This window comes from Saccoglossus kowalevskii, chromosome 9 (genome assembly GCF_978046115.1).
Source record: "Saccoglossus kowalevskii chromosome 9, keSacKowa6.1, whole genome shotgun sequence".
Taxonomy (NCBI): Eukaryota; Metazoa; Hemichordata; class Enteropneusta; family Harrimaniidae; genus Saccoglossus; species Saccoglossus kowalevskii.
The window spans coordinates 9940368-9968007 of record NC_140649.1 but is presented as its reverse complement, the minus strand read 5'-3'; the positions used below and the strand labels follow the sequence as shown (position 1 = coordinate 9968007).

The following is a 27640-nucleotide window of genomic DNA, read 5'->3' as shown; positions in this document are numbered from 1 at the left end:
TTCTCTGCATCATGACATATTTTATCTAAATGTTAAACGTTCATGTTGAATAAGCTTTAATCAGGCCAAAGAAAAAAATAATTTGTTTCTCTGAGACGCTCAAAAAATGGTGCGAATTTGCCGTTTTGTATTTCATGTTTACATAATTATGTTAGAAACAAATAAAAAAAGTTTGTGATGCTGACCAAAAAAAAATATATTTTTGTTGCATTTTATTGTTGTTGCACAAGTTGGATAAGAATTCTCAAGTATAAGCCTGAATTTAATAAATTACACTATTTTGGTATTTGATCATATTCACCAATTTTTAAATTTACAGATTTTCTAGTAAAACAATAATTTCCAATTGAAATCTAATAGTATATGATTTCAAATTATGCAAAAGTCTCTTATCAAAAATATTGTAATTAAAACAACTTGAAAATTAGTACATGATTTATGTAAACTATGTACACTATGAAATATTTTGTTATACATATATTAAAGTGTGGCTGATAAAAAAATGTTGAAATGTATCAAATACTGGTTTTTGGAGACATTTCCAATAGCTTTCCTCAAGGTAACATGTTGGGAAATAATTTTGCTACAAAATGCACATGTGTAAAATGTAAAAAAAGGTAAAGGTTGAAGCGAAAGTGATTTTTAAGTTGTTTGCATTCTGTTGCACTTTGTGTATGCTTCTAATTGAGCAAATATATTATTGTATAAACAAAAAGGCCAAGCAAGAGACGGCCACACATCAGGGAATCAAAAATCGCAAAATTTGCTAGCAGTGAATATTTTGATGCTGGCTGGTAAATAGGAGGCTCGCATTGACTTTTGTGCAAATGTAAAAACGTTACATTAGAAGCAATAAAAGTTTAGTATCATAATTGTAACAGAGTTTAAATTTGATTATTTTAATGTTAAGGTGCTACTGTATACTATTTTATTCTCACAATAAGATAAATTTTCTTGAGTTGGTTGGTAGTAGTGAAGAATATTTCATAGCAGTGAAACTTTTATTGAGATTTTCAAGCCAGTGAATCACAGCATTTCATCTCCTCACTAAAACTGCTAAAATTATTGTATGGAAAATTGATAGTGGTAAAAATTCAACTGTTTACACTATATTTGCTAGGCATTATCTAAAATTCATGGTTTTATCAAAGAAGCAGTACTTGTTATCTTAATTTGTCCAGGGAAAAATTTCAATGTTTGCAGTAGTGAACATTTCATTGTTGGTTTCATGAAATTTTTTCCTGACAGTCATCCTTTGACATCATGAAACGCTTTACTGTACGTATGAACTATTGGCACAATTCAATTACCATGGTAACAACAATCCTCTATACTGAGCTGAAAAAGTGTCGTTGCCTCTTATTGCTACGTAGTGTGTTTACTTGCATTTATTAACTCTTTTTTTTTTCTCACCAAACTTTTAGAGCTACATTTTGCTATTCTTTGGGAATTTTTGATAATTTTAAACATAATGAACATAATTCCTTGCTTGCTACATATCTTCATCAAAACTTTTGAAATTTTGGAATGTGTTTAAATTTGTTGAAAGTGACTATTGGCGCTATAAAGTTAACAATTTTTCGAGTAGAAACCCCTTTCCTCCCCACTTTACTAATTTGATCTAGTTCACACTGCAGTGAATTGTTCATGCTATGATAGTGACAGCAATTTACATGAAGATAGACAATAAGCAAATGATTTGAATCACATGCCAACTCTGCAACCAAAGTGCCCATGTCCTTTTTTATTTCATCTACAGTGCTTATGTATGCATCAAGGTACTGTACTTTGAATGTATTATAACAGTGATAATGATCTTGTTAACCCTTTGAACTGCAATCTCTATTTTTCACAACACATTTCACAAAATAAATCCACATCCTTTTTTACATATTTCTTTTTTTTTGAAATTAGCCAATAATGAAATGACAATATTTCCCTATATGTTGTCAAAAATGTTGAACAAGGTCTGTAACCTATAGGAAAATATATTTTTTTTTAAATGGGAAAATTATATTCATTTGATTGAAAATTTAAAAAAATTATATACAAGTTGACTTTGGTATCCAGAAGAAGATTAATGAATCCAGAATGCAAAAAAAAAAAAAAAAATACAGAATGCATATTCACTTTAAAACTCTAGACTTGTTCATACATAATGATGTTAACATGTTAATTGACAGAGCTAAGGATGAGGTGATTTAGACGCTTTAGAAAATTACTAGCCTTTAAATGCTTTTAAAAATCTAGCAATATTGAATATTAATTGTTCAGGTTGAAGCTGTCCATTCATAATGATGTATCATACATGTGTATGCCTGCCTGAATATGGAACTACTATAATTTTTTCTTTTTAATTTTGCTCTTTTCGTGGTTAAGTAAAATTTTAATCCATATGAACATGTGGAATAACAATAGAACTCATTGTTTCCCTGTAGAGTTTGTGAACCTTAAAACCCAATTAAATTGCTCAAAACAACAAAATAGTGAAATTAAATGTCGGTGAAAATAAATGGTTTCGCAGTATGTCAGTTCATAGTCTCAATCTATCTATTACAGCATTGCATAATAATGTCAATATAAATCCTAGCGTTTTATAAATCATCCAATTTATCATTGAAATAGTTTGACACTAATGAGACTCGTACAAATTGAAACGATAGACACACTGTAGCCTTCAGTAATGGTAAAAAGAGGTTCTTCCTGTTGTCAAGATTCCTCCACTTAGAAACATATTTCCTGGAGTTAAAGCACTATACATTCGTTGTGCATCTTCGCTAGCCCTCTTTCATTAATTCGGCTGTCATCTTACCATTATAGCTTAGCAGAATTCCAATATGAATCTGTATTCGCTGTTGATGAAATAAAAAAAATAACTGCATAGGCTATGATGCATTTCTTTGGTATGGTTGTGGTTCATTTCCATGGAAAATTCAATGCAAAATTGTGTTTCTATCACTTGCACTGTATTAGGTGACAAAGTCTATTGGTTTGGATTTGAAAATGATTTGAGCTGTTATTACAGGAATGCTGATTGGTGGATCCCAATCATTTTCTGTTCCAAATCAAATCATTCAATTTAACTGATGTCAACTGCAGCTTTACATAACATGATCAAATACAGGTTCATGATGATAGTCATGGATCGTCTGCTTTATGAACAGATGATGGTCATCATAGTGTTAATTTGCATTTTATGTATACAAGCAATTATTTTTATACAACTGTTACGTTTTAATACTAACCTTATATAACATTGAAAAAATATAATATATACCAGTCTGTTTCTTATACTCAGTTGAAAAAAATATGATGAAAAAAATTCCATTCCCTCTTGATTTATAAATTCAGTCAGACTGTTTCCAGATGTTACTTGATTTAAATTATGGATGTTTTTCTACTCATTAACATCATGATATAACATCGCCATTAAATGCCGCAATAAATGTGTACAACATAAGATTTTGTTATATACAGAAAATAGTGAATTGTTCTTATGCATGCCTCCACACGGTATCTGGGCATTTTTTGGTGTTATTGTTTTTTATTATACTTCAGTTTGTGTCATATTACTGTAAAATACTTTATTTTAGCTGGAAATAATTTTCACTGAATACATTTTTCTGACGTTTTGTATGGAATTTATTTTCACTGATTTTTGCCAATATGAATGGTAAAATATAGAGAAAAAGATTTATTCGCTGGATTTTATTTTCACTGAAACATTTCTTTTAACCAAAATTAATTCCAAGGGAAAATAAAGTATTCTTCAGTAGTCTGTTTTTGAACCTCAGTGATCACTGCTTACCTTGTTGAGAAGAATATTTGAGAAATTCTCATAAATAAAGAATATTAAATTCAAAGTACCAGGATGTGTGAACTTTGGGATGTTTTGCATATGACCGTTTTAAACAGCTTACAATGTACTAGGTATGCTCTATTAGAAGTGTATCTCCAACAGAAATCACATATATATTCTGAATCATCAAAATATTTGGACCATAGAAAAATGTTTGTAATTTACTAAAGTGTATGCACTACCAATAGAACAAATACGGTAACTGCATTCATTGTTTTCACACTGTAACTTGTCAGTGAATATTAAGTAAATGATATTTTATGATTAGCTCCAATATTTACGAGTATAATTAGACTGGATTTTGATCTAGGACTAATTTATTATTAATTGTGTTGTCCTCCATGTCTGAATAATTATATAGTCACTTGCATGTTTATTATTTATTAATAACTACTTTGTTGACCTTTGACCTGCCTCCCAGGGTTCAGGTGTTTCCTGTTAATATATTCAATACAAGCATATTTTGTCATGTCTATGTGAAGACCTAGATGACTATAGATGTTATAGCTACTCTTGTAATTTGACAGCTTGTTCTTGTTTCTTATCCTAAAAATTTGTTAAAGTACAAATTTATAATTAGAGACTCAATTCAGAGACAAAATTTTAATATGGGACTCAAAATTTTAAATTTTTGTTATTTTTCTAAATTGTTTCTCCAAATCTTGAATTTATTAATAATATAGGTAATTAAAATACAAAATTTGATTGATTTTAATATTGTGACCTTATATTTTGATGACTACATTGAATTATTATGCACCATGAACAACAAATGCTTTTCTTGTAAGCAAATTCAATGACAATGACACGTGGAATCTCGTTAATTTGCTGGATTGTTACCGTACAAACAACAACAATCACTGGGCATGCGTATTAATGTTTTGCATTTTACATCAGACAAATATGCTGCAAAATAACATTTTTAGCTTACATACAATAAATTTTTCTTCATTTTGGTACTCAGCATGCCATATGAAACAACAAATTTAAAAAAATTGGTGAATCACAGTGCAGTGTAATCACAAATATACAGCATAAAACATTTTTAAACAACAGTTACTAGTATATAGTGGAATTAGAGGGTTAACCCGAACGCCAGCCACATTAGACAAATCTTATTCTGGTCAAGTTGTGGTTAAAGTATATAAAATAATCTTATTTCTGTAGGTGTAGTTTTTTCATTGCAACAAATACATGTGGGAATTCAAATAATATATCTTCAAGTATTGGATTAAAATATGTGTATTGATTAAATTTAAGATTTATCATAATTTCATCAATTCAATTTGAAATGGCTGCTTGCTACAATGCAAGATTTATAAAACATGAACCCTCGTATGACGCTTACATTACATTCAAATCAACAGAAGCTTTCATTTGGTGTAATGCCTGTTACCCATGAGTCTCTTTGCCTTTTCCTCATTTAAGGGTAATGGCAAAATTCAATTGGTCGAAACTGATTGCACTTGAATTTTGTACTTTATCATCCACTAAGGCATTGTGATTGGTTATTTTTCGAAATTTATAAAAAGTTTATAAATGTTTAATAAAAAAAAATGTCATTCCTACACGCAAGTTAAATTCAGTTTATTTTAAATTAGTCAATTTCAAATGCGGAAATTAGAACTAATTAATTTATTTAAAAGAACAACTTTACTTGTGAGATTAGATATTTTGCTGAGTATTAAAAGTAAATAAAATCCAATAGGTAAATTAGAATACTGCTTTAAAAAGACATGAATACAGTATGTATTTTGATATGCGCAAATTAATAAATTTTTCTATGACCTTATGTACAGCACATTAAGTCAGAACTCAAGCTGTGGCTACAATCATTTTAAATTCCTAGGGTTATCAATATAAGCCTGATTCACAGTAGACCGAGAAAATATAATTTTTTCTGATAACCCTGTCCAGCCATATTTTTGGTTAAACTCAAACTTTTATTTCATGGTTTATGTTTTATTTCATGCAAATTGACTTCATTTATATTTAATTTGTTATTCAAATTAGCCATGTTCTATGCACAGAAATGATTTTGCCGTTTACTAATTTTGATGTAGTTGATGACCAAAACATAACTCGAAAGAAATCCACTATAAATGACATACTGCAATTCATAGTCATTTTTTCTTAATCTTCAATTGTTATTAACTGCATGATTGGGGAGCACCAAGTATTTTGTTACATCATTACGGGAAACACAGAATTTTTTTATCTTGGCTTTTTTACGAACTGTTATTATATGCTCATTATATACAAGCCTGAGGATAGATGTAAATGTCTTGTATATATATGATGAATATTACATGCTGTCTTTCTCCCTATGCTTATATAACAATCTAATCTAAAGTATGACATGCATGATATATTATTAAAAAAATGAGTATGCCTGAAAGCAGTAATTGGTTCAGTCAATGTATTAGGTTTTATCTGACCCAGATTTGATTATTAAAATTATAAAAAATGATGTAAATGTTACCTCACCTATAGTGAATGCACTTTCTAATTAGAGTGTGAAACCTATAAACTAATCTTCACATAACCAATTCTGAGTATAAAAACAACAGAAAATCATGATTTTACAGAATCTTCTTAATTATGCGATACATCCAGGTACAGCAGTGGACATGCATTTGGTGTCACTGGTTTTTTAAAATCCGCAGAAATATTAACTCTTGTTTAATAGTGATATGTTTCTTTCAAAATGAACTTTCAGTCTTCATTAATTTGTCATCACATCCTGTAATTACTTGTTATCCAGTCTGAAAAATTATACCGCTGCAATAAAAACAGTAGCATCGCTCAATTTGGTTTTCTTCACATGCTATTAGCACACGCATAGACTGATGACGTTTATCGTGTATACATCCTCGTTTAGTGTGAAATATTAATTAGTGATATTTCACACTAATTGTTATGACTGTGAATGATATGCACCTGTCTTTATGGTCATGTGATAATTTTATCCAATCCCCTGATAATCCAAATAAATGTGATGTCTTCGTGGAAGAGTGACTTCCTGTATCACAGCTTTATCCCCCAGGGCTGCATGTGTTACACATGTATGAGGTTCAAACACAGGCAGGCATTGCACCTTGTGTATTTAAACGCATGGTTAAATGTCGCATAATCTCCCGATTATACACTGTTCAGTAGTATTTCTGGATTTACCGAATTTATTAATACTTTAACATTAATCGGAGGAAATATGTCGCCATTTTCATGCATTTATTGACAAGGTGGTGTACCACATCAAGTAAATACTGGTATTTAAGATTTTCACGGTTCTATGTGCTCTGACAACGACGGTACCATATTAAACACACATATGCTGATATGGAATTCGTAAAATACATATCACAATATTGTAATGTCACATCTTGGTGGCAATGTGTCGACATATATGATACATATAAGATATAAGATAAATATTAAAATTGTGAAAATAAATATCAGTAAAAAATGAATGGGTTTCAGTATATTTGACGGATCGGCCATATTGGTCTGATATATCATGTATAATTCATTTGCTTGTTGTACTTGTACAATTTTCTTTATTTGATTTGCGATGAAAACAGAAAGTCTCGCATGTTGTTTGTACATGTATGTCTATCACATTGTAACAAATCAATGTACTTCTGTCACAGTTACATTTCTCTGACTCACCAACCAAATAGCAGTATTTTTTCAAGTGAGTATTAGAAACTATCTTAATAATATTTTGCTCTTAGTAGCACCTGCATTTATGTAATTTACAGAGATGTTTCTATGGTCATAATATTTTAATAATTCAGTGTACAACTAAACACATGATCTGTGGTTTACATACATGCTCTTCTATTGGAGATGCACTTCAAATAAGTAAATATGGTATATATACAATGTAAGAAGCACTACTGTTTTCACCCTGTGTCACATTTGTACCATGTATACATGTACAACATCTGTAAGATATAATAATACACAAAATGGTAAAACACTGTACATGACTATGGTGGTTTTATTATTATACTGATAGCCCAATTGTTATATTTTGATATCTAATGAATATTTGTGGGTTAACTTACTGTTTTCACTGCCTGATACTATGCAATTTGCTTTTGTAAATTACCATACTACCGGTAAATCCTTAGATGGTTTCAGTAGCGTAATATTAAGTTTAACGCTTAAATTATTAGCTGAATGTACTAATTTAAAACCTCAGAAGAATATACAAAATTAATCACGCGAAATAAAATCCATTAAAATTAAACTCAGTTACCCCGGTAACTCTCATTCTACAGTAGTCAATGCTAAATGGGGTAGTTACAGCTCAGATATAAGTGTGAGCTGTCGTTCCACTGATCTATGGGAACAATTAATTTTATTGCAAATGTATGCCAATTGCAGACTACTGTCACCCAGTCAGTACAGTTCATATTGACATTTAACCTTTTCACCACTAGACTTTCTCACCCAAATTTTTCTGCACTTTTTCCTTATATTCTTCAATATTTCTGGAAATTAATCCTAATTTTGGAGTCAACAGACAAAATTTTAGCCAATTTTCGGTTTTTAAAAAAAAAAAATGAAAGTGCAAACTATAAACAGGCTATTTTGTGAATTTGTGATAAAAAGAGGGGAGTGAATAGGGATAAATACATGCTGCAGTGTATAGTTACTGGATGCACTGTGTCACAAAGTGTCCCAGAATTCAAAGTACGTCTCACCTGACAGGTCGTAATAAGTGAGTAATCTGATGTTTACACTCTGAATTTACACAAGGTTGTGAGTTTTTTTTAGTAGGATAAACCAAATAAATCATATCAGTAAGTGACTCCAAGCTGGGATTGTCAGGCACCCTGGGAGCTTGCCAGTCTGGTACTATGTAAATATCAAAAGCAAAGCTTACCAGGACTTGATAATTATCAGAATACAAGTTATCTTAACATTCCAGTGTGTTATGTGATGATATAATAATAACAACTGCCAGCATATCTCTCATCTCAACTGTAATGGGATCTCTATATAAAGTTAATTATGCTAAGAATATACTGTACACTGCTTTAGTTTTGCAATCAACAAATATTCATAAAATTCCTGTCAGTGGAACTTGTGAAATAGGTTATTTTACGCTCACTGCGAGATCTCACACAATGTATGAATAACATGGAACGAGCGAATCCATAAACGCCACAAAATCTTTTATTTTTTACTTCAATTTCTCTTTGTCATAGTTCAGTGATGAAATGATAATCTTTCAGTTAGGCATTGAGATATGTTTACTTCATCAAATGTATGTAGCACATCATTAGACTTGTACATGTAAATATCTCCAAAATACTTAATAATAATAATTAATATTAATAATGTTTGTCGAATGAAATACAATGTTTTGACGTTACTAAAACACTATCACCTTCATTTGTTCTGTTTTTATGTTCGGATTTCACACATGACGTGGGATCTTGCAGTGGATGGAAGTTGGTCTATTTTCGGGGCCCAACGTTATGTCATTAAGTGTCAGTGACTTTCACAAAATTTTGTCTTCACAATTGAATGGAATAAAAAACCTGAAATATCAAATAAATTGCTAGAATTGAAAATTAAACCATTTAAAGTATGCATGTTTTATTCAAGTTGGTTGACATATCAGTGGTTGTCTGGAGCCTTAAGCTTTCTTTGACTTTACACAGTTGGGTTTGACACTTTGATGGATTATGTACATGTTCCGATGAGTACATGTACATGTATATATGAATGCCATTTAGAATTTTACTGCTTTGTTCAAGTGTCATCACTGGTGAACTTTTAAATTAATATATTATAATATTAAAATTGTCTCATTTATTTACACTTTTTAAATCATTAAATTATGAAAATTGTTTAAACATTGTTTAAAATTATTATTTAATTGTTTTTTATCGTTAAACACCAGTTGAAATGAACAAAACTAGATGCAAAAATGACAGAAAGAAGAGACACAACAGACAACAACAACAGCAAATTTTGGTACAAAATTGTGCCTGTTTTAACATTTTTAGTCCCCGTTCGGACGGAGTCCAAAAACGGGGACTTATGTTTTGCCCTGTGTGCGTCCGTCCGTCCGTGCGTCCGTGATCACCTGTATCTCGAACATGCATGGACCGATTATGTTCAAACTTCACTCATACATCACACATTATATGGGACATATGCACATGCATTTTTTTCATGATCCGATTAACGATAGCCGAATAGCGGCCATTTTAAGGCCAAAAATGCATCAAAATCGCACATTTTCACCATTCCGGACCCGGATCTCAGTTATGCATGGACGGATTTCGTTCAAATTTGGTACATACATTAAACATAATAGGACCTTGATGCACGTCATTTTTTTTTTCGGATCAAGTTCGAAATGGCCGACTGGCGGCCATTTTGTTTTAAAGAATTCAGTTCTGGATCCGTATCCGAGACATGTCTGGATTGATCAAGTTCAAACTTCACACACACAAGGTACATCATGTCACAAATATGTATGTGCATTTGTTTCATGATCCCATTAACGATAGCCAAATGGCGGCCGCTTTAAGGCCGAAAATGCATTGAAATCGCACATTTTCACCATTCCGGACCCAGATCTCAGTTATGCATGGACGGATTTCATTCAAATTTGGTACATATATTAAACATAATAGGACATTGATGCACGTCATTTTTTTTTTCAGATCAAGTTCGAAATGGCCGACTGGCGGCCATTTTGTTTTAAAGAATTCAGTTCTGGATCCGTATCCGAGACATGTCTGGATTGATCAAGTTCAAACTTCACACACACAAGGTACATCATGTCACAAATATGTATGTGCATTTGTTTCATGATCCCATTAACGATAGCCAAATGGCGGCCGCTTTAAGGCCAAAAATGCATTGAAATCGCACATTTTCACCATTCCGAACCCGGATCTCAGTTATGCATGGACGGATTTCGTTCAAATTTGGTACTTACATTAAACATAATAGGACCTTGATGCACGTCATTTTTTTTCCGGATCAAGTTCGAAATGGCCGATTGGCGGCCATTTTCTTAAAGAATTCAGTTCTGGATCCGTATCCAAGACATGTCTGGATTGATCAAGTTCAAACTTCACACACACATGGTGCATCATGTCACAAATAGATATGTGCATTTGTTTCATGATCCGCTTAACAATAGCTGAATGATGGCCATTTTAAGACCGAAAATGCATTAAAATCACGTATTTTCACAATTCCGGAACCAGATCTCAGTCATGCATGGATGGATTTTGTTCAGATTTAGTACAATGTGTTGTACATATGCAGGTGCATTTCGGTCATGATCTGCTTTGAATGTATATGTCACTCAAATATGAACGGAACGGGGACGTGTCATTGACAATGACTTGTTTTTTTCTAATTTTGGACCAACTGCACATAATGTTTCTTATTGTTCAAAATTTTGGAAGAATTAAGTAAGTCTAAAATTTGTCTTAATAAAAAGTGATAAAAGTAGTCTTTGCCACTCAAAAGTTTGAACATTACATTTAATGAATGCAATTTGGGTTGGTATTCACTTTCAATGGAGGCAATACAGTACGCTAAGCTGCTTTCAGATTCAAAAAAATAACTACAACACGTAGCTACCAGTAATATTATTTTATTTGGAGAGTAGTCAGTTAATTTAAATATTAATTCACAAGTTCAAGTGCATTTATTTTAAATTTATCCTGAGGTTAAAAATGTAAATGTCCATTTAATAATTCAACTACTCACATGGGAGTAATCATTGAACCTTTATAAGCAGTTTACTTTTTGAATCTGATTGATGGCCTAATGCTTTCAAATAAAAGTCTGTACTAGCATGGTGTGATTTCCTTCAATATGTGTTCTGACATATAGTATGTGTCGTATTTTGATGAATTTAACTTCTGGGAAGGGTAGTACCTATTTGAATTATCTTTATGTAACTAAATTTTATGAATACTGTTTGATTTTAATTGTATATGTGTGATTGCACTTTTACATTTAAAAAAAATGGTTTGGGTCTGAAATGACAGAGATTAATGATGCTGAAGTTGAATTTAGGTTCATATTCAGGTTTGTGTTTGAGGGACTGAATGTATTAACTCATTGTTATTTCTTTACATAAAATTCTTATGTTTTTTTTCAAAACAATATGAATCACAACAATTGTAATGTATTGAATTTGTCAAATGCTGAAGATTCTTAGCTTAAAATGTTGTAAATCAATAAATTACAATTTTGAACTTTTTCTTTTCATTCAAAAACATGTTTCTTATTACAACAGTATTCTTGACTGACATCAACAAAATATTGAAAGACAAAAACACTGTTTTGGAGAATGTAGTGCTAAGTAATTAAGTTCCTTGAACCTGAACCTAAATGGAAATCACAGAGTATGGGAGTATGGGAGTATGGGGGTCAATTTCAGCATATCATAGAGACTATGACACTGCCATTAAATGACCCACTTTCAATCTTTTAAGTCATGTGACCTAGCAAGCACTTAGTGGCAGATGATGTTTCACTTGAAAGCATCTGTCAATATCCTCATGGAAATTACCAAAGTGTTAGTATATATTGTTGTAACTAACGCTCTGTGACCACCTTTAGGTGGTTGATAGATAGATGAGATAGTCATCTATGTATGCATTAATCCATCTTTTCTTTGTAAGGTTGCTAAAGGCTGTACATTTCTTGGAATTGATAATTGAGAGTATTATGCAATATAAATTCTTTTATTATTATATTATATTCAATATCTGGTGTAATTATGTATTGATATAATATTTAAAACGATTCCAAATTGTGAGGATTTAAATCCTCATATGCATTGAGGTCAAATGTCAAAGGTCACTTTGTAGAGTGCACTATGAATAATTCATTTGACATGTGTATTTGATTCGCATCTGAAATTCTGGAGTTACTGGAGGGGGTGGACAAACTTGGCACAAAAAGAATCTGTAATTAGGGGTACTGTATTTGTTCCATTAGAGGCACATATAAATAAAAAATTGCATTTGTTGTACATGTATACTTATTATGACCAAATTTATGTAATTTCCATAAACTATAAGTATTTTTAAGCATTTAGGAGTATGAATTACAGTGTATTGCATTACTATCTAGCACACTCCCAGGAAAAATTTGTTGGTAATGCATCCTGTTCTGTCATCCATTGTATTGAAAGATCTGCTCCTTTATTGTATCCAGGAAATTAAATTAATTTGTACGTTTTTGTGACTATGTTGAAGGTATAGTAACTTTATCCTGTGAGTTAAACATGCTTATAAGGGGCAATATTTATGTCCAGTTTTCAATGTTAGGCACACACGTTTTAAAAAGCATAAAGTAAAACCTTTCAGGAAATGTTTTTACATGTATTTGCACTTTGCCAATTACAATGTACCTTACTGCTATCCTAACTTGTATTCCTACTTTTCCAATTTATGATCATCTCCCCCAGAACAAGCTAAACACATATCAAGTGTAAAAATTATGTTTGTTTGTCTAAAAAATGCTAATACATTAAAGTTAATATTAATAATCCTGTCCTCACCTTTCCAGACATTTCAATTTGAGAGTATTGGAGGGTATTATCCACAAACATACCTGCAATGTTCTGGCCATCAAGGATAAACAAAGCCATCTAACTCATTGAGTGTCTATTGTTTACAAATCTAACTTTAGTTCAGAATGCCTACCTAAATTCATATCTGCAATTAAATTCTCCTTACCAAATCCTAACCTCATTATTTAATTGTGTACATATTAGTCAGGGGATGGTACCTTACAGATTTACAAGTTGAGAACGCAAATTTCATAAGGAGAATCACATTGAAATACTCAGTACCTCAAAATGTCACAATTTTCCATGACTCACGAAAGTTTATCTTCTAGATCTCAAGATTTGTAAGAGTATTATACATTGTATAAAGTACAATATTTGATTGAGTAATTTAGTTAATGAATATTTGTATTCTTGGAGTGAACTGTGGGAATGTCACTACATTTATTAGATTTTAGTGAACAGAAACTGGATCATACTAAGGTTGGTCATAAATGGCATGACAATTTTATTATGTACAATCATGAAGCTGTTGTCCTATGGCACCATGAAATAGCATTCTTTTGTGTGTTACAGTGACGTTTTTTGATAAACTTTTTCTAATATTTTTTAAAAATCATTATTTTCAAAAGAATTCTATATAACACAATGTTAAAGAAGAATTGCATTTTTTTGACACTTTTAAAATCCAAATTTTTGAAATAATTGAGGACAACAAAACATACCCCATCATTAACAATATACAAGTTTTTCAGCCTGTTTCACCAGCAGACAATTTGAGATATACCGGTAGTATTATATCTCTGCCATAGGAACCTATGGTAAAAGTACTGCCAAAATGGCCACTACAATTTTGTACCCACTAAAATACAACCATTAATTTCTTGAAAATTAGCCTGGGGACCCCCAATGTTTTTGAAGTTAATAACCTTATATTGCCATGGAGTACAATTTATTGCACAATTAATAAAGTCTGGGTATTTATGAGTAGGTTTCTTTTAACCACCAGTTTCTTCTTTGCATCGAAAATTCACAAAATAGTTCTGTTTATAGTCTGCACTTTCCTTCAGAAGATTGTGTCAAAAATAGCCAAATGTTTTGAGTAAAAACTGAAAACTTACTCCAATTTTTGCTGTTTTGAATAAAAGAACAAAGCGCAGAAATTTGGGTGCGAATGTTTGATAGTAAAAAAAACTTAAGATGGAATGCTAGACAATTGAATTGTGTGTCTTCCTCATTACACAGCTGTGCCACTACTTGAATTGTATCTATCATATTTCAAGTTAAATTATTTATTTTGATGTCATATTCCTTATGATAACATTTAACAGTGTTTATCATATACCTCGTATTGCCCGGCCTTGTAACGCTATGGGAATCCCGATGCGCGAGCCGTGCAATAATTTTCCATATCACGCCTGGGCCCCGTTTACCATATTTGGTAAACGCATCTATTTCCTGGAACTACTTTCTGTTTATAAACAACGCGCGTAATTTGCGTCTGCGCTTCGATAATGGCTGACGATATTATTCTGTGGATGGAAAATATACCGAAAGACCAGTTGAACTCATTATTAACCTGAAGAAAGCCGGCATTCCACCACAGCCAATCATAAATATAACTGGTCACAAAAACGTGTCAAGTTTACAGCACTACGATACTCACATTCAGCTGGCATCGGTGTCGCGTGATACACCCAGCGACACCGATGCCAGCTGACTGTCTAACGATACTGTATCTCAACGGAAGATCGTCAGCGCATTTCAGATATTGTTGGTTACGCCAGAATCTGGAACTGTAAACCAAACTGCTTCTTGTCAAGCAATTGTTTCTCGTTCACCGACTAAGGTTTTTAACAACTGTGAAATTAACGTGTCTTCACCCGTCTTTACCTGTGGCTACAACATCAGCTCCAAGAAATCGTCCGTTGTCGGACGGTCAGTAAATGACCAACTTAGCTGGACTGTAGTGTCCATTCTTAAGAAAGAAAGTTTATAATGAGTTCGTATTTATTACCGTTAAAATATTGTTATAAATTTATGTTCATTTGCTGTTTCATTAAAACGTAATGTGTGGATATATTTGGTGACATTAGTTTGTCTATAGATTCCTGTCACTGACGTCATGCGGTACCGGTCTATTGTGAGAGATGTTGACGCGTTTGCATCATTTAGAATCCATCGTATAAATCCGCACCAGTAAAAAGGCCTGTATCGAAACCTGGATGAAATCGAATAGGTTTTCTTTTGGGCCAGACGAGCGAAAAATAACATAACTATAGACTTTTTTTTTTCATATAAGGTATATGATAAAACCTTTATGGACTGGATACGACTTTTGCTGCCCTCGATCGTACGGCTTACGCGCCCTCGCAAGCTCGGGCGCTTCCGCCGCACGACCTCGGGCCGCAAAAGCCGTATCCAGTCCATAAAGAATATTGTCATTTAGATGGCTCAGCATACCAGTCTGGTAGGAATCTAACCATAAATATTTATACCACATGTACAACATGAACTATAAAGTAATATGAGGTTAGCCTGGTTAATAACTTTTTACTATGTTGTATTTGGGAACTACTGTAAAATACTTTATTTTCGCTTGGAATAAATTTTTGCTATTTTCGCTGAAAAAATGATTCAGTGAAAATAAAATCCAGCGAATATACCCTTTTTCCTATATTTTACATTGAACTTGTCAGAAATCAGTGAAAATAAATTCCATACAAAACACCCAATAAATCTTTTCAGCGAAAATTAATTCCAGCTAAAATAAAGTATTTTACAGTTTGTACTGGAAACATGCAGGCATTTTGTCTGCCTTATAAACTCCTTGAAAAAATTTAAAGCAGCTTAAGTTAAAAGCATGATCATATATCCTAGGTCTGGACAGATGTAGAAGATTGTATGTGTCCCTGTTGTGGAAATGGTATTGAAACAATGAAATGTTTCATTTTGAAATGTGGTGCTTTGTTCAGCCAGAAAAAAATTACACGCATAATGAATAAAATCAAACACATCTTACTGAGTAATAATGAATTTAACATGTGAAAAGATGTCTCCCAGGGCAATGAACTGCTAATTTCTCTCTTGGGGGACACTAGCCAGGGCTATATTGTTGAACTTTGTGGGAATAATAACATCTTTAAACAATTCCTCATTGATACAGTTGAACTAAGAAAATCATTTATTTTTTAATTACCTGTTGAACCAAGACTTTATATTTTTAGACATGTTGCAATAAATAAATAAAAAATGCCCTCTCTGGTTTCTTATTTTGCTGCTGAAAAAAGACATGTATTAATTAATACATAGGATGGTGTACGATACTGTATGTTGGATATTTTATTTGGCAAATAAGCAATAACGAGCTTGACCAATACACCATAAGATTCTTCTAAGATATTACATACACAGCTACATGTAGATGAGTTACTGTAAATAGAATCAGAACTATGAAAAAAAAAAACTTTTGTATAATGATTAATATGCAGGGATTAGTAATAAAGAACAGTTTTCTCTGAAAATGCTCATAATTTCACTATTTTTTTTTTTTTCTGTATTTATAAATTTTGCACTGAAATTAACATCTTACATACCTGGTTTGTACATTACAAATTGCAATTAATCTACATATTGTGAAGTGGATTGGGTAACATTTTTTATAAAATATCCCCATTTCTTGTTATGAGAAGTCAACCTATTCCGTCGGACATGAAATATTTTACATATCTTTTGTATGCCGTGAATTCTGGCTTTTGATTTTTATGTCTACACAAGTAAATATATTTTTTTGTGCATATGGGAATGCCCTCAGGCCAAGCTTACCCTCCAAAGCATGTACAGTGTTTCCCAAAAATCTTGGGTGCGTTGACATTGGTAAAACAAATGGATAAGAACATGATGAACAGAAAGTACAAAGATCAGACTCCACGATGGGAGGGTTCATCTTGAATAATGTTTTGTTTGTGGTCAGAATATTATGGATTATTTTGAGTTGAAATTCTGAGGCGAGTATCAATTGTAGTGCGAAAGGGTAATTGGTAGATTGGCAACCAAACATCAAGTGTGAAATATTCAATAATACAGTAAAATAGGTCTCAGATCTAGGAGAGATAAATTTGTTGTTCACAATACTCTTAGCCACAGTTTTTCATAATGTCACTATTAAGAAGTTGAAAACTTGTCCAATTTCACCAATTTTAACACTGATCAAATTCTAATGATTAATTGCATACATCTATTTGTTAAGATTCCCTTAAAAATAGAAAATTTTGGGGACAGAAAAAATATTAAAGGTCACCTGTGAGATAACAGATATGTACAATGGTACATACCGATAGCTCACATAATTTGTTACAATTAGGTTTTATTTATTGTGATATACACGAAGTCTGAGCATATGAGACAGTAAAATTAGCTTTCTGTATTTGAATAGCCACCCACAATATTTCACAGAAGCATTTAATTCTTTACCCTTGTTTATCAGTTATAATGAACAAATATAATGTTTTCATCACATACTTCATTGGAGGTAAAATGTACAAAACAAACAAATAATACCCCTGCCCATTGGACTGTGTTCCTACCAACTTGTACATATCCAAGAATTAAAGCAAGGTTTATGTTTTTAGTCCATCTGGAGCCGTATTTCAGGCCCCTTTGGACTGAATCTGTTCATACTTTGCATGTGCCTAGTACAAAGATACCGACTGGCAGCCATCTTGTTTTTGAAAAAGGTAGTGTCATTGACATGCTTTGTTATTTTCAGTCAAATTTTGAACATACATCATACCTGTTAGAATACATGTCCATGTTTGTTTGTTTTCATAATCGGATGAAAGGTGGCCGTCTGACAGCTATCTTGTTTGAAAATTGTTGACATGTTTTTTTTTTCTCTTCAAATTATACATGTTATGATACATGTCTATGACAATTAGTTCACAATCAGATTAAAGATGGTCGACTGGCAGCCATTTCTTTTTTTTTGGCAATACTGGTATTTCTTTCACCTATATATCGTTTTCATATTTAGCATGTGTCATAAATGGAATCATGTTCATTTTGTGATAGCCGTCTGGTTTGTAGAAATACTGTGCATGATGACGTTTTTTGATTGGATTAAAGATGGTCTACTCCCGGTAATCTACCTTCTTGGCCATACCACTAATTGCTGATACTATGCCATGTACAGTCTCATGTTTTTGTCAAAAATTCACGAATGGCAAGATTTCCTCCTGAGATGCGTATTAGCTCATGCTACATATTACGACTAAGGTGTGAATAAACTTAATAATTGGCACACAAAGTTGTACATTCTAAAAAATATGGTGTATGTTAGTCACTTGGTACACACTCGTGTTTGACTTATACCGGTAATTTGTTCTTATACTAATAATTCATTCGTGACTTAATTTTCTCCCATGACAATATATTGGATTACAAAGTCATTTTATAAATCTGTTTGTTGACACTAAATAAGTCTATTATTCACTCTCAATTACTGACCCATATACTACAAATTCAATCAGAAACAATTTACCTGTTCACATTATTCCTATAGAGGGCGGCATGAATGAATGCATGCAGTACAGTTACAACACATACAATAAATACCCCTGTTGGCAATACTGTGTCATCCAGTTTTTACCAACTACTGTAAAAAAATTATTTTTTAGCTGGAATTAATTTTCACGGGAAAGACATTTCAGGTGTTTTGAGTTTATTTTCACTGATTTTTGATGAATTGAATGTAAAATATAGAAAAAAAAATATTTTCACTGATCATCCCTTCAGTGAAAATAAATTCTGAGTGAAAATAAAGTATTCAACGGTAGTATATATTCCAGAATTAAAACAAGGATTGAATTGTTTATTTTTTCAAAGTTGTCCACATTTCACCTATAGAGGGCGGCGTGCATGTCAACAGAACTGTTTTCCCTTACGTCTGTATCGCTTAAATTTGAGGTAACCCAATTTAAAGGGCAACATTTTCAAAAATGTCTTTGATTAATATTTTGAAAATAAAATTTGATTTTTTTGAAGAACATGGAAGCATTTCAGTTGAATTAAGTAATCGCCTCCATGTTCTTTCAATTCTGAGCTCTGCATCTGAGCAGCGGGAGATGCATGTAGGAGACTAATTAAAATTTTTAAAGATTGTCAGTTCAACTTGTACATGTTGAGGCACAGTTACGTTGTATGTTCTTCTAATAAGAATAAAAATTTTGCCCCAACATGTGCTCATACGCATTTATAATATAAGGTTATTACGAAAAAGTATGCACAAATACAGTACAGCGCGAGTATCGACAGATGCACAGCAGAGGTTGATGCGACCACGTACTGTCTGTCATACTTTTCCATATCCTCGTAATAACCTTATTAATATACATCTTTTCCTCCCAAGGATACATCATCATGGGAATGCCGAAATACAAAAAGTTTAGAACAGATTGAGCAAACTTTATATGGGGTCTGGTCAAACCCTGGGGACTGCCATGTTTGTTTTTATCATTAGAGAATGCTTATGTGGGTAATCATCCTATATTTGGAATTCGCATTTCCTAATATGGTAGGATGAAAATACTGCGTAAAATACCGGAAAATTACAGAACGCTGTAACTTATCGCGCTACAGTGACAGATGTATCATTATATTTTATAAGGTATTGTACATGTATAATATAAAAAAATGCATACAAATGTACAAAATATTTTAGCCAAATGGATAATACTGTCTATTTGGTAAAACATTTCTAGAAAAATTATATAAAAATGCTTAAATACAAAATTGGCATTCAACATCATAATAATGCTTGAGCTAGGGAGGTGTAAACATAGCGATAGTATATTGACCAAGCTAGGGAGGTGTAAACATAGCGATAGTATATGATGACATAAATTATGTATTGTATGTGATTTGTACAATATATCTTGTCGTTTTAGTTTAGTCGTAGACATTAGTCATTTTATGGGGCTATGTGTACTTTGTAACTTCCTGAGCTCATATTGGAGGCAATAAGTCTAGTCTTTTGAACCAATTTACTACATCAACAAAATAGGCCAAATTGTTGAATGATGGATCACAAAAATACCAGTACATTTAGGGGCAATTATACATTGGTAATATTAAAAGCCCTGTGCAAGACCTCTAAAGGTCATACATCCTGGTACTTTATTGGGGTATTTTTGCTCAGCAGTAATCTCCAATGTGTGTTTTGGCCAATGTGCATTGTTATTGTACTTCATGACAGCTGTAAGGGGAAATAGTTGAGAAATTCTCATTGATTACAAGTTTCTACCCCCAGAAGTACCAGGATGTGTAGCATTTTGGAAGTCACTTTTAAAGCCTATTATGCTGTAAATCACTTAAGTTTTGTGAGGAACGAATTTGCATAAATTTTAAAAATCGTGAAGCATTGAAAAAAACCACTGGGTTCTTTATGTAATGTCATGATTACGAGTTGTTTCTAAAAATAGAATTGACGTAATCATAGAACCTGTTCTGCACGTGAAACAGATCAAATAAGAACGACGTGCGCAGACGATCGATAACAACTGAGCTGCGTTACTTTGCTGTACTTATTTTTCATTTGTTTGTCAACAATCCCAAGTATATTGCCTGAACAAAGCCCTTGTTAAATTATTTCAGTGAACCCATTCGATATGTTATAAATTCATCTGTCTTAGATTTTGTTTATGTAATATTAATACTGGTAATTTTATTGCATTCTTAGAAATACAATCTCCCTATCAGTTAATAGCAGTAAAGATTAGTTGTGATAATTAATCCTAAAAAAAAAAAAAAAAGAAGAAAGTAGTTAGAGTGTAATGGAATAAAGCAAATGTACGTGTTTGTCTGATTCAAATGTCTTCCTGAATAATTAATGCATTAAATTATAGTGTGTCTTCATTTGTGAATTACACTAAAGATGAGGAGTCTGACAATCAGGAAATCTAGATTTTTCGGAGGCCTTCTCTCAAATGAGTTGAATTATGCAAAAAATACAAACAGTGGAAATTTGATTTACAGTGTTGGAGAATTAATGTGGACAGTACAAGTGCAGCATTAATAAATGACCTATATTAAACTCTAATCCCTCCAAGGAGGGTCAACACCTCATATAATTTGTGTGTAATCTCATCTCTCACTAATTGTCACATGCTGGCCAGGGAATTCCACCATATTATTATATCATTTTATATTACAACCACATAACGTGATAAAATAATAAATGATCAGTGATAAAAAGTTGTTGTTAAACTGACTTCACTTCCTCCATGCTATCTACAAATCATAGACTCCACCTTTTAACATCAAATGTTGTCGTATCTTTCACAAAATGATTAGTGTTCATTTGGTTGTAATGATTATGAAAATTCATAAAATTGGACAAAATGTTGCGCCTACATTTTTTGTGAAGATCCATGGCAATTTTGTATATAGTTATCAGTTTTTTTGGTAATTTGGACCAATTTGATATAATATTCCATTGGCAACAGATTTTGATAATAAAATTTGAAAATAAAAGCACAGAAAATTATTATGAGGCTATACTTTGTAAAAGACGACAAAAGTTTTTGGACTTTGGTGCTCAAAGAATATATGAGCAAGTACATGACTTGATAAATATTCAAGGAAAGACGCAGACACTGAGTCATGTAGTAAATGTTGTTAGGAGTATTTATAGCAAGTCTCGGTGACTCATCCCGTCTAGCAGACTGTAATTTCTTAGAGTGTCATTAACTTAACAAATCTTGCACAACAACGTATCAAGGAAATTTGTCTCTGTATATATTTGGATGTAAATCATTTTTTATCTGGTTATGGTGGTGCATCGGTCATTGTCAGAGAGTTATGATGACTGTTGTCACAAAGTGAGAGAGCTTCAAAGGAGAATTTCACAGGTAGGAAATGTTGTACACATTGACTCAAGGTAAAATCATGTGGTCACCTTGTACTTTGATTCACCATAAAGTAGCCTGACAACGCCCCATTTGACATTTTTTATTTATTAGTAGTGTTATATTTATTTACTATTTATTTATTTGTTTTTAATATTTTTTTGTTAATTAATTATCAGAACTATAACACCATATTTATGAAATAATATTTAATAATAACAAAACAGATTTCCTTCATAATTTATTTTAACGTGATTTTAAATATCTTGAAAACAACTAATATTTTTAAAGATGGGAAAGCTTTCGATGCATGAATTGTTTTATCAGACAAGTAATTGATTTTATATCATTCATGTTAAATGTTATGAGCTACCGGTATCCCCAGGTGTTTTTTTTGTAAATTCCAATTCAATACAGATGGGATAGTTTTAATGATTATGCTGTATGCTTCATCGCATACGTTGTACATACAGTATTTAGGGATTAATATTACACTAACAAATCTTTTGTAAAAAGTCCTATGTATATGAGTAAATTTTCCATTGGTTAGTTCTCGCTTCTTCTATCACATCTTCTCTGAAGTATGATTTTTTCCAAACTTGGTACATAGTTGATATATATGGTGGTATAACATAAAATGTATTTTCCATTCTTTTTTTTTTTTTGATGAGATTTAAAATGGTCAACTGTCGGCTATATTTGACTGAAAAAACCTACATTCTATGCGAGTAGAGTTGTGCTGGGTGATTCTGTTTAAACATAGATAGTGGTTAACACCTGTTGGCCATCTTTGGTTATAACTTGTGAATGCAATCACTCAAATACATGGTACATGTATTATTTCACAAAGAATCATGTCTAATATGGCTGACTTGGTAGCCATTTGGTTTGACAAATTCTGCTTATATCAAGCTATCTAATAAGGTCTAAACTTGGTTCACAGACAATTGTGTTTTTGCTCATCAATAATGTGTCATAATCCAATCAAAAATCGTCGCGCGGCAGACATTTTGTTTGAAAAATTTGTTTATACAGTTCTGTTTTTATTTCAAATTCACACAGTCGACTTATGTTCAAACTTGGTAAACAAAAACTGGGTTCAAGCTCATATTAAAAAGTTGATCTGTGTCACAATCCAATCTAAAATTGTCGACTGGCATCCATTTTCTGTGAGAAAAAGTGTTGTTTGTACAATTCTGCTTATATTTTAAATTCACAGTCTACTTATGTTCAAATTTGGTAAACAGACAACAGGGGTCAAGCACATAATTAAAAGTTGATCTGTGACGCAATTCAATTGAAATTACATATGAAATTAAAATTCCTTTTTCTTCCTTTTAAAGAGCAATTCAACTCTTGACCAAGAGTTTCAATAGTTTTAGTTTCAATTATTTAATTGATTAGATTTTTATTTCGAGATTATTACGAGAGTGGAATTGTTGGGACTATTAACCCCTATGTGATATATCTGATGGTCTGAATATGACGAATTGCAGAGAATAATTAATGATTTACTTGCATGTATTTGCTATTATTCCATATTATTGTAAAATATGGTATTTCTGCTGGAAATTTATTTTCGCTATTTTCAATGAAGGGATGATTCAGTGGAAATAAAATCCAGCAAATAAACAATGTTTTCCTATATTTTACATTCATCTCATCAAAAATCAGTGAAAATAAATTTTATACTAAACACCCAAAAAGTCTTTTCAGTGAAAATTAATTCTAGCTGAAGTATTTTACAGTACTGCAGTCCTCAGTATTTTGAAATAGAAGCAAAACTCTGTTATCAAAATTGTTAGCAAATGGAAGCTGAAATGATTGCAAATGGGCACACTGAAAATCATTGAAATTTGAATGTTTATTGCATCAAATAATTCATGAAAATTCAAACAATCAAATATTTCACACAACTGTCACAGCTATATGAATGATGTCTGAGTGTAATTTTTCAAAACAAAGTTCCCCTGTTTCCCAAAGGAATATTATTTCTCATGTGAGGTTATCATCCGATATCATTCTGTCTCGCGCTACAAGAATCAACCAATTATACGAATAGGTAATATCGGTATCACATGACCTTCTCTGATTGCTACACTAGTGGATGCTAATTACACATCTTAGCATGTCAATGGATTTGCATTTAAAGTTACAACCGGTGAAAGTTTTTGACAGTCCGCAAAATTATTATCACTCTTGTATCAATATCGTTTCAAAACTAAATTTCATTCTGCATAATTATGAGTTATACAGTCTAAAATTATTATAATGTACCGTCCCATGATTTGTTATTCTCCATGTACCGTAAAATGTGTATTAGAAGTCACATTTCTAATAGAAGTCGCACCCATTCTTTTTGAACAACTGAGAAGCAAAAATTCACCATTTGAGCATGACATCACAGTGTTTTCACCCTTATCTGGTCAAGTCATTGTAAAACTGCATAGGGGTTACTATTTGCACTGAACATTACAACCAGTGTTCATAGCATAGAACAGTACAACCAGTGTTCATAGCATAGAACATTACAACCAGTGTTCATAGCATAGAACATTACAACCAGTGTTCATAGCATAGAACATTACAACCAGTGTTCATAGCATAGAACATTACAACCAGTGTTCATAGCATAGAACATTACAACCAGTGTTCATAGCATGGAATATTGGCTGACTTGCATAACAATATAATACGTTAAGCACATCTACGGTATTATATTCATTGTTGTGCTAAATTGGATCTATTTTTTCATCCAAAATTTGCCGGTTGAGAACCCCTATGCTATAATGCCCATGGAGAACCTGGGAAAACTGTGAATGATACTGTTGAAACTATTTCAATTTTTAGGTAGTTGAATTTCTGTAAATTTTGCACATCTTTGAATATAACATTTGACTGGGAACTTAAAAAAAATGAGTCCTCATCAATAAATAAACAAATCACAAAAATTAATTACAATTTACAGTATAGGGTCATGTGATATTTCATGTTATAATTGATTTTTCTGAAAGAGTGGTTGGATGGAGAGATGTTGAGTTTATTCAATACCTTTGATAGTCACTGACGTAATTCACTTAATCCGCTCTACAACATCTAGGAAGTAAAATGATCTTTACAGTTGATGTTTTATGCAAACTAAATAGTCGCCAGATGTTACATCTATTTTGATAACACGTAACATTGAAAAAGAAGAGTAATGTTTCTGGAAACATTTTTTTTTGAAAATCGACATGTGCAGACAACTTTTTATTTTTATTCTGAAATTGCCAGTAAATTTTCATGAAAACTGTTCCTTTGTTTGTTTTTCTCAAAATTCATACTACAAAAAAAGGTAAAGCTGTGACATTCATGGTTTTCGACCACCAGGCATCCCTAAAAACTTGTCTGTTCGAGTCACACATACAGTTTACACGTTTGCTTTCATTCAACATAATATTTTCCTGCATTACTTCCTATGTTGCTAGCTAGCTACTAGTACTATAAGTTCATATATTTAAGCATTGTAATTGGTTGTTTTCAATATTAATTTATAAATTTTAAAACAATTATAAAATGTTTTACAAACATTCATGCCCCTATGAAACTGAGTGAATGTATGATCTAATTATAAATAAAATATAAAGAACAAATAGTGATTGTCACCAACATGTCTGTTTCTCACACAAAATCATTTTAATATAATTTCTCTTTTCCCAGAAACAAGAGGAGGGGAAGTGGAAGCCATTATCACAAAGGCAATGCACTGATTGTACATGTGTTATTATATTTATATTGTTTTGGTGTGGAATGGTAAGTTATCACAACAAATAATTTTGCGTATTTGCTCTGTTATTAGTAACAGTGATGCATGCATTTTATGTTAATGAGAGGTGTGTGTCTATGGTCAAACTAAGTAACTTTAATGATCCTGTGTACAGATGCATTTTTGGGTTTGTTTGTTTGTTTGTTTGTTTACATTAGAAAGGCACTTCCAATCAAGCAAATTTGATGTATTAGTTATTTCTGATCTTTGGAAATGTCATCAATGATATGAGAAATGTTAGAGCTCATACATGCTTCTATGCTATGTACCAATTGTAGGTTATCTTAGTTTTTGAAATCTAATTAGCAGTACATACACATTTGTACAATACATTGTATGAAGATTCATCTGTCCAGGTGTATGCATTGACAGTCATTCAATATGCTGCATACATGCATGCATGTCTTCAATAACGATATGATAATTCAGTTCTCATTATGAATGCTCATTTTGCATGTTAGTACCTTCGTTTCTTCTGTGCTGTATTTGCAATTTGAATGCCAACCAGATGAGCAAAAGATCTAAATTATAAATTTCTTTCGGTTTTCAAAATGCAAGATTGTTTGATTTGTCATTTGCTCAGCTGAGAGAGTAGCCAACTCAACACATGGATCCAAATTTAAATGTTACATGTATGCTACTGAGCGTGTTATGAACATATGTGCAATTTAATTAATTATTTGTATTAACAACAATATATGACATTTTTGTCTTATGATACTGGGCAAAATTTTTAGATACATTATGAAATACTTTCACCCTAGATCATTATTGGTGAAAACATATACAAGTTGTACATTTATTATTATTTATCAAAGTATTTCCTAAATGTCAACATTTCAGTGGTTTTCAGTACGTCCTAATGTTGCAGAACATTTTAACTTCCAGTTATTTAGTTTTTTCAAATTCACTTTGCTAATGCTTTTTAGTTGTTTTCCTTGACTTTTAGAGATTTTCGAATATTTTCGTGTTCATCTCGGAGTTCAACTTTAACCTTAAATTTTCTCTGTTTTTTTCCCCAAGCTATATATAGCGGCATTCTCGTTCACCACAGGGAATGTTGAAAGATTGATCTATGGTTATGATAGTTATGGTAATGTATGTAATAAGAAGAACCCACCCATTGAGAATATACCATTTTCTGGCAGTGACATGACAGGAAAACCGTGAGTTGAAAATCCAGCCTGTTTACAACACTTGGAACACCATAATATTTTCCATCAAAGTTTGTGAAAGAATCTTCACAATTTTATGTATTTTTCTATAATTTAATTTTGGACCAAATGCATATACTGTAAAATCTGTATTATAAGTCGCGGCTTCTATTAAAATGGTACAATGCAACAGAGGAGATTCGGCTTCTGTTAGAACATCTACACATATGAGAAATGGCGAATTTTTGGTTCTCAATTGTTCAAAAAGAATCTGTGCGACTTCTATTAGGGATGCGGCTTCTAATACAGATTTTGCGGTAATTATGGGTCCTGATCAAAAGTTCAAAA

The 27640-nt window shown here is 32.0% G+C and overlaps 1 protein-coding gene across 1 annotated transcript in view; it reads left to right on the top strand.

Annotated features, from left to right (window-relative positions):
• LOC100378355 (choline transporter-like protein 1) overlaps positions 1 to 27640 on the top strand; it is a 61554-nt gene that overhangs the window by 9328 nt on the left and 24586 nt on the right. Inside the window, exons 3-4 of the mRNA XM_002731309.4 lie at positions 26033 to 26125; positions 27162 to 27304. Of these exons, the coding sequence (XP_002731355.2) occupies positions 26033 to 26125; positions 27162 to 27304 (236 nt within the window). The remainder of the gene's footprint in view (positions 1 to 26032; positions 26126 to 27161; positions 27305 to 27640) is intronic.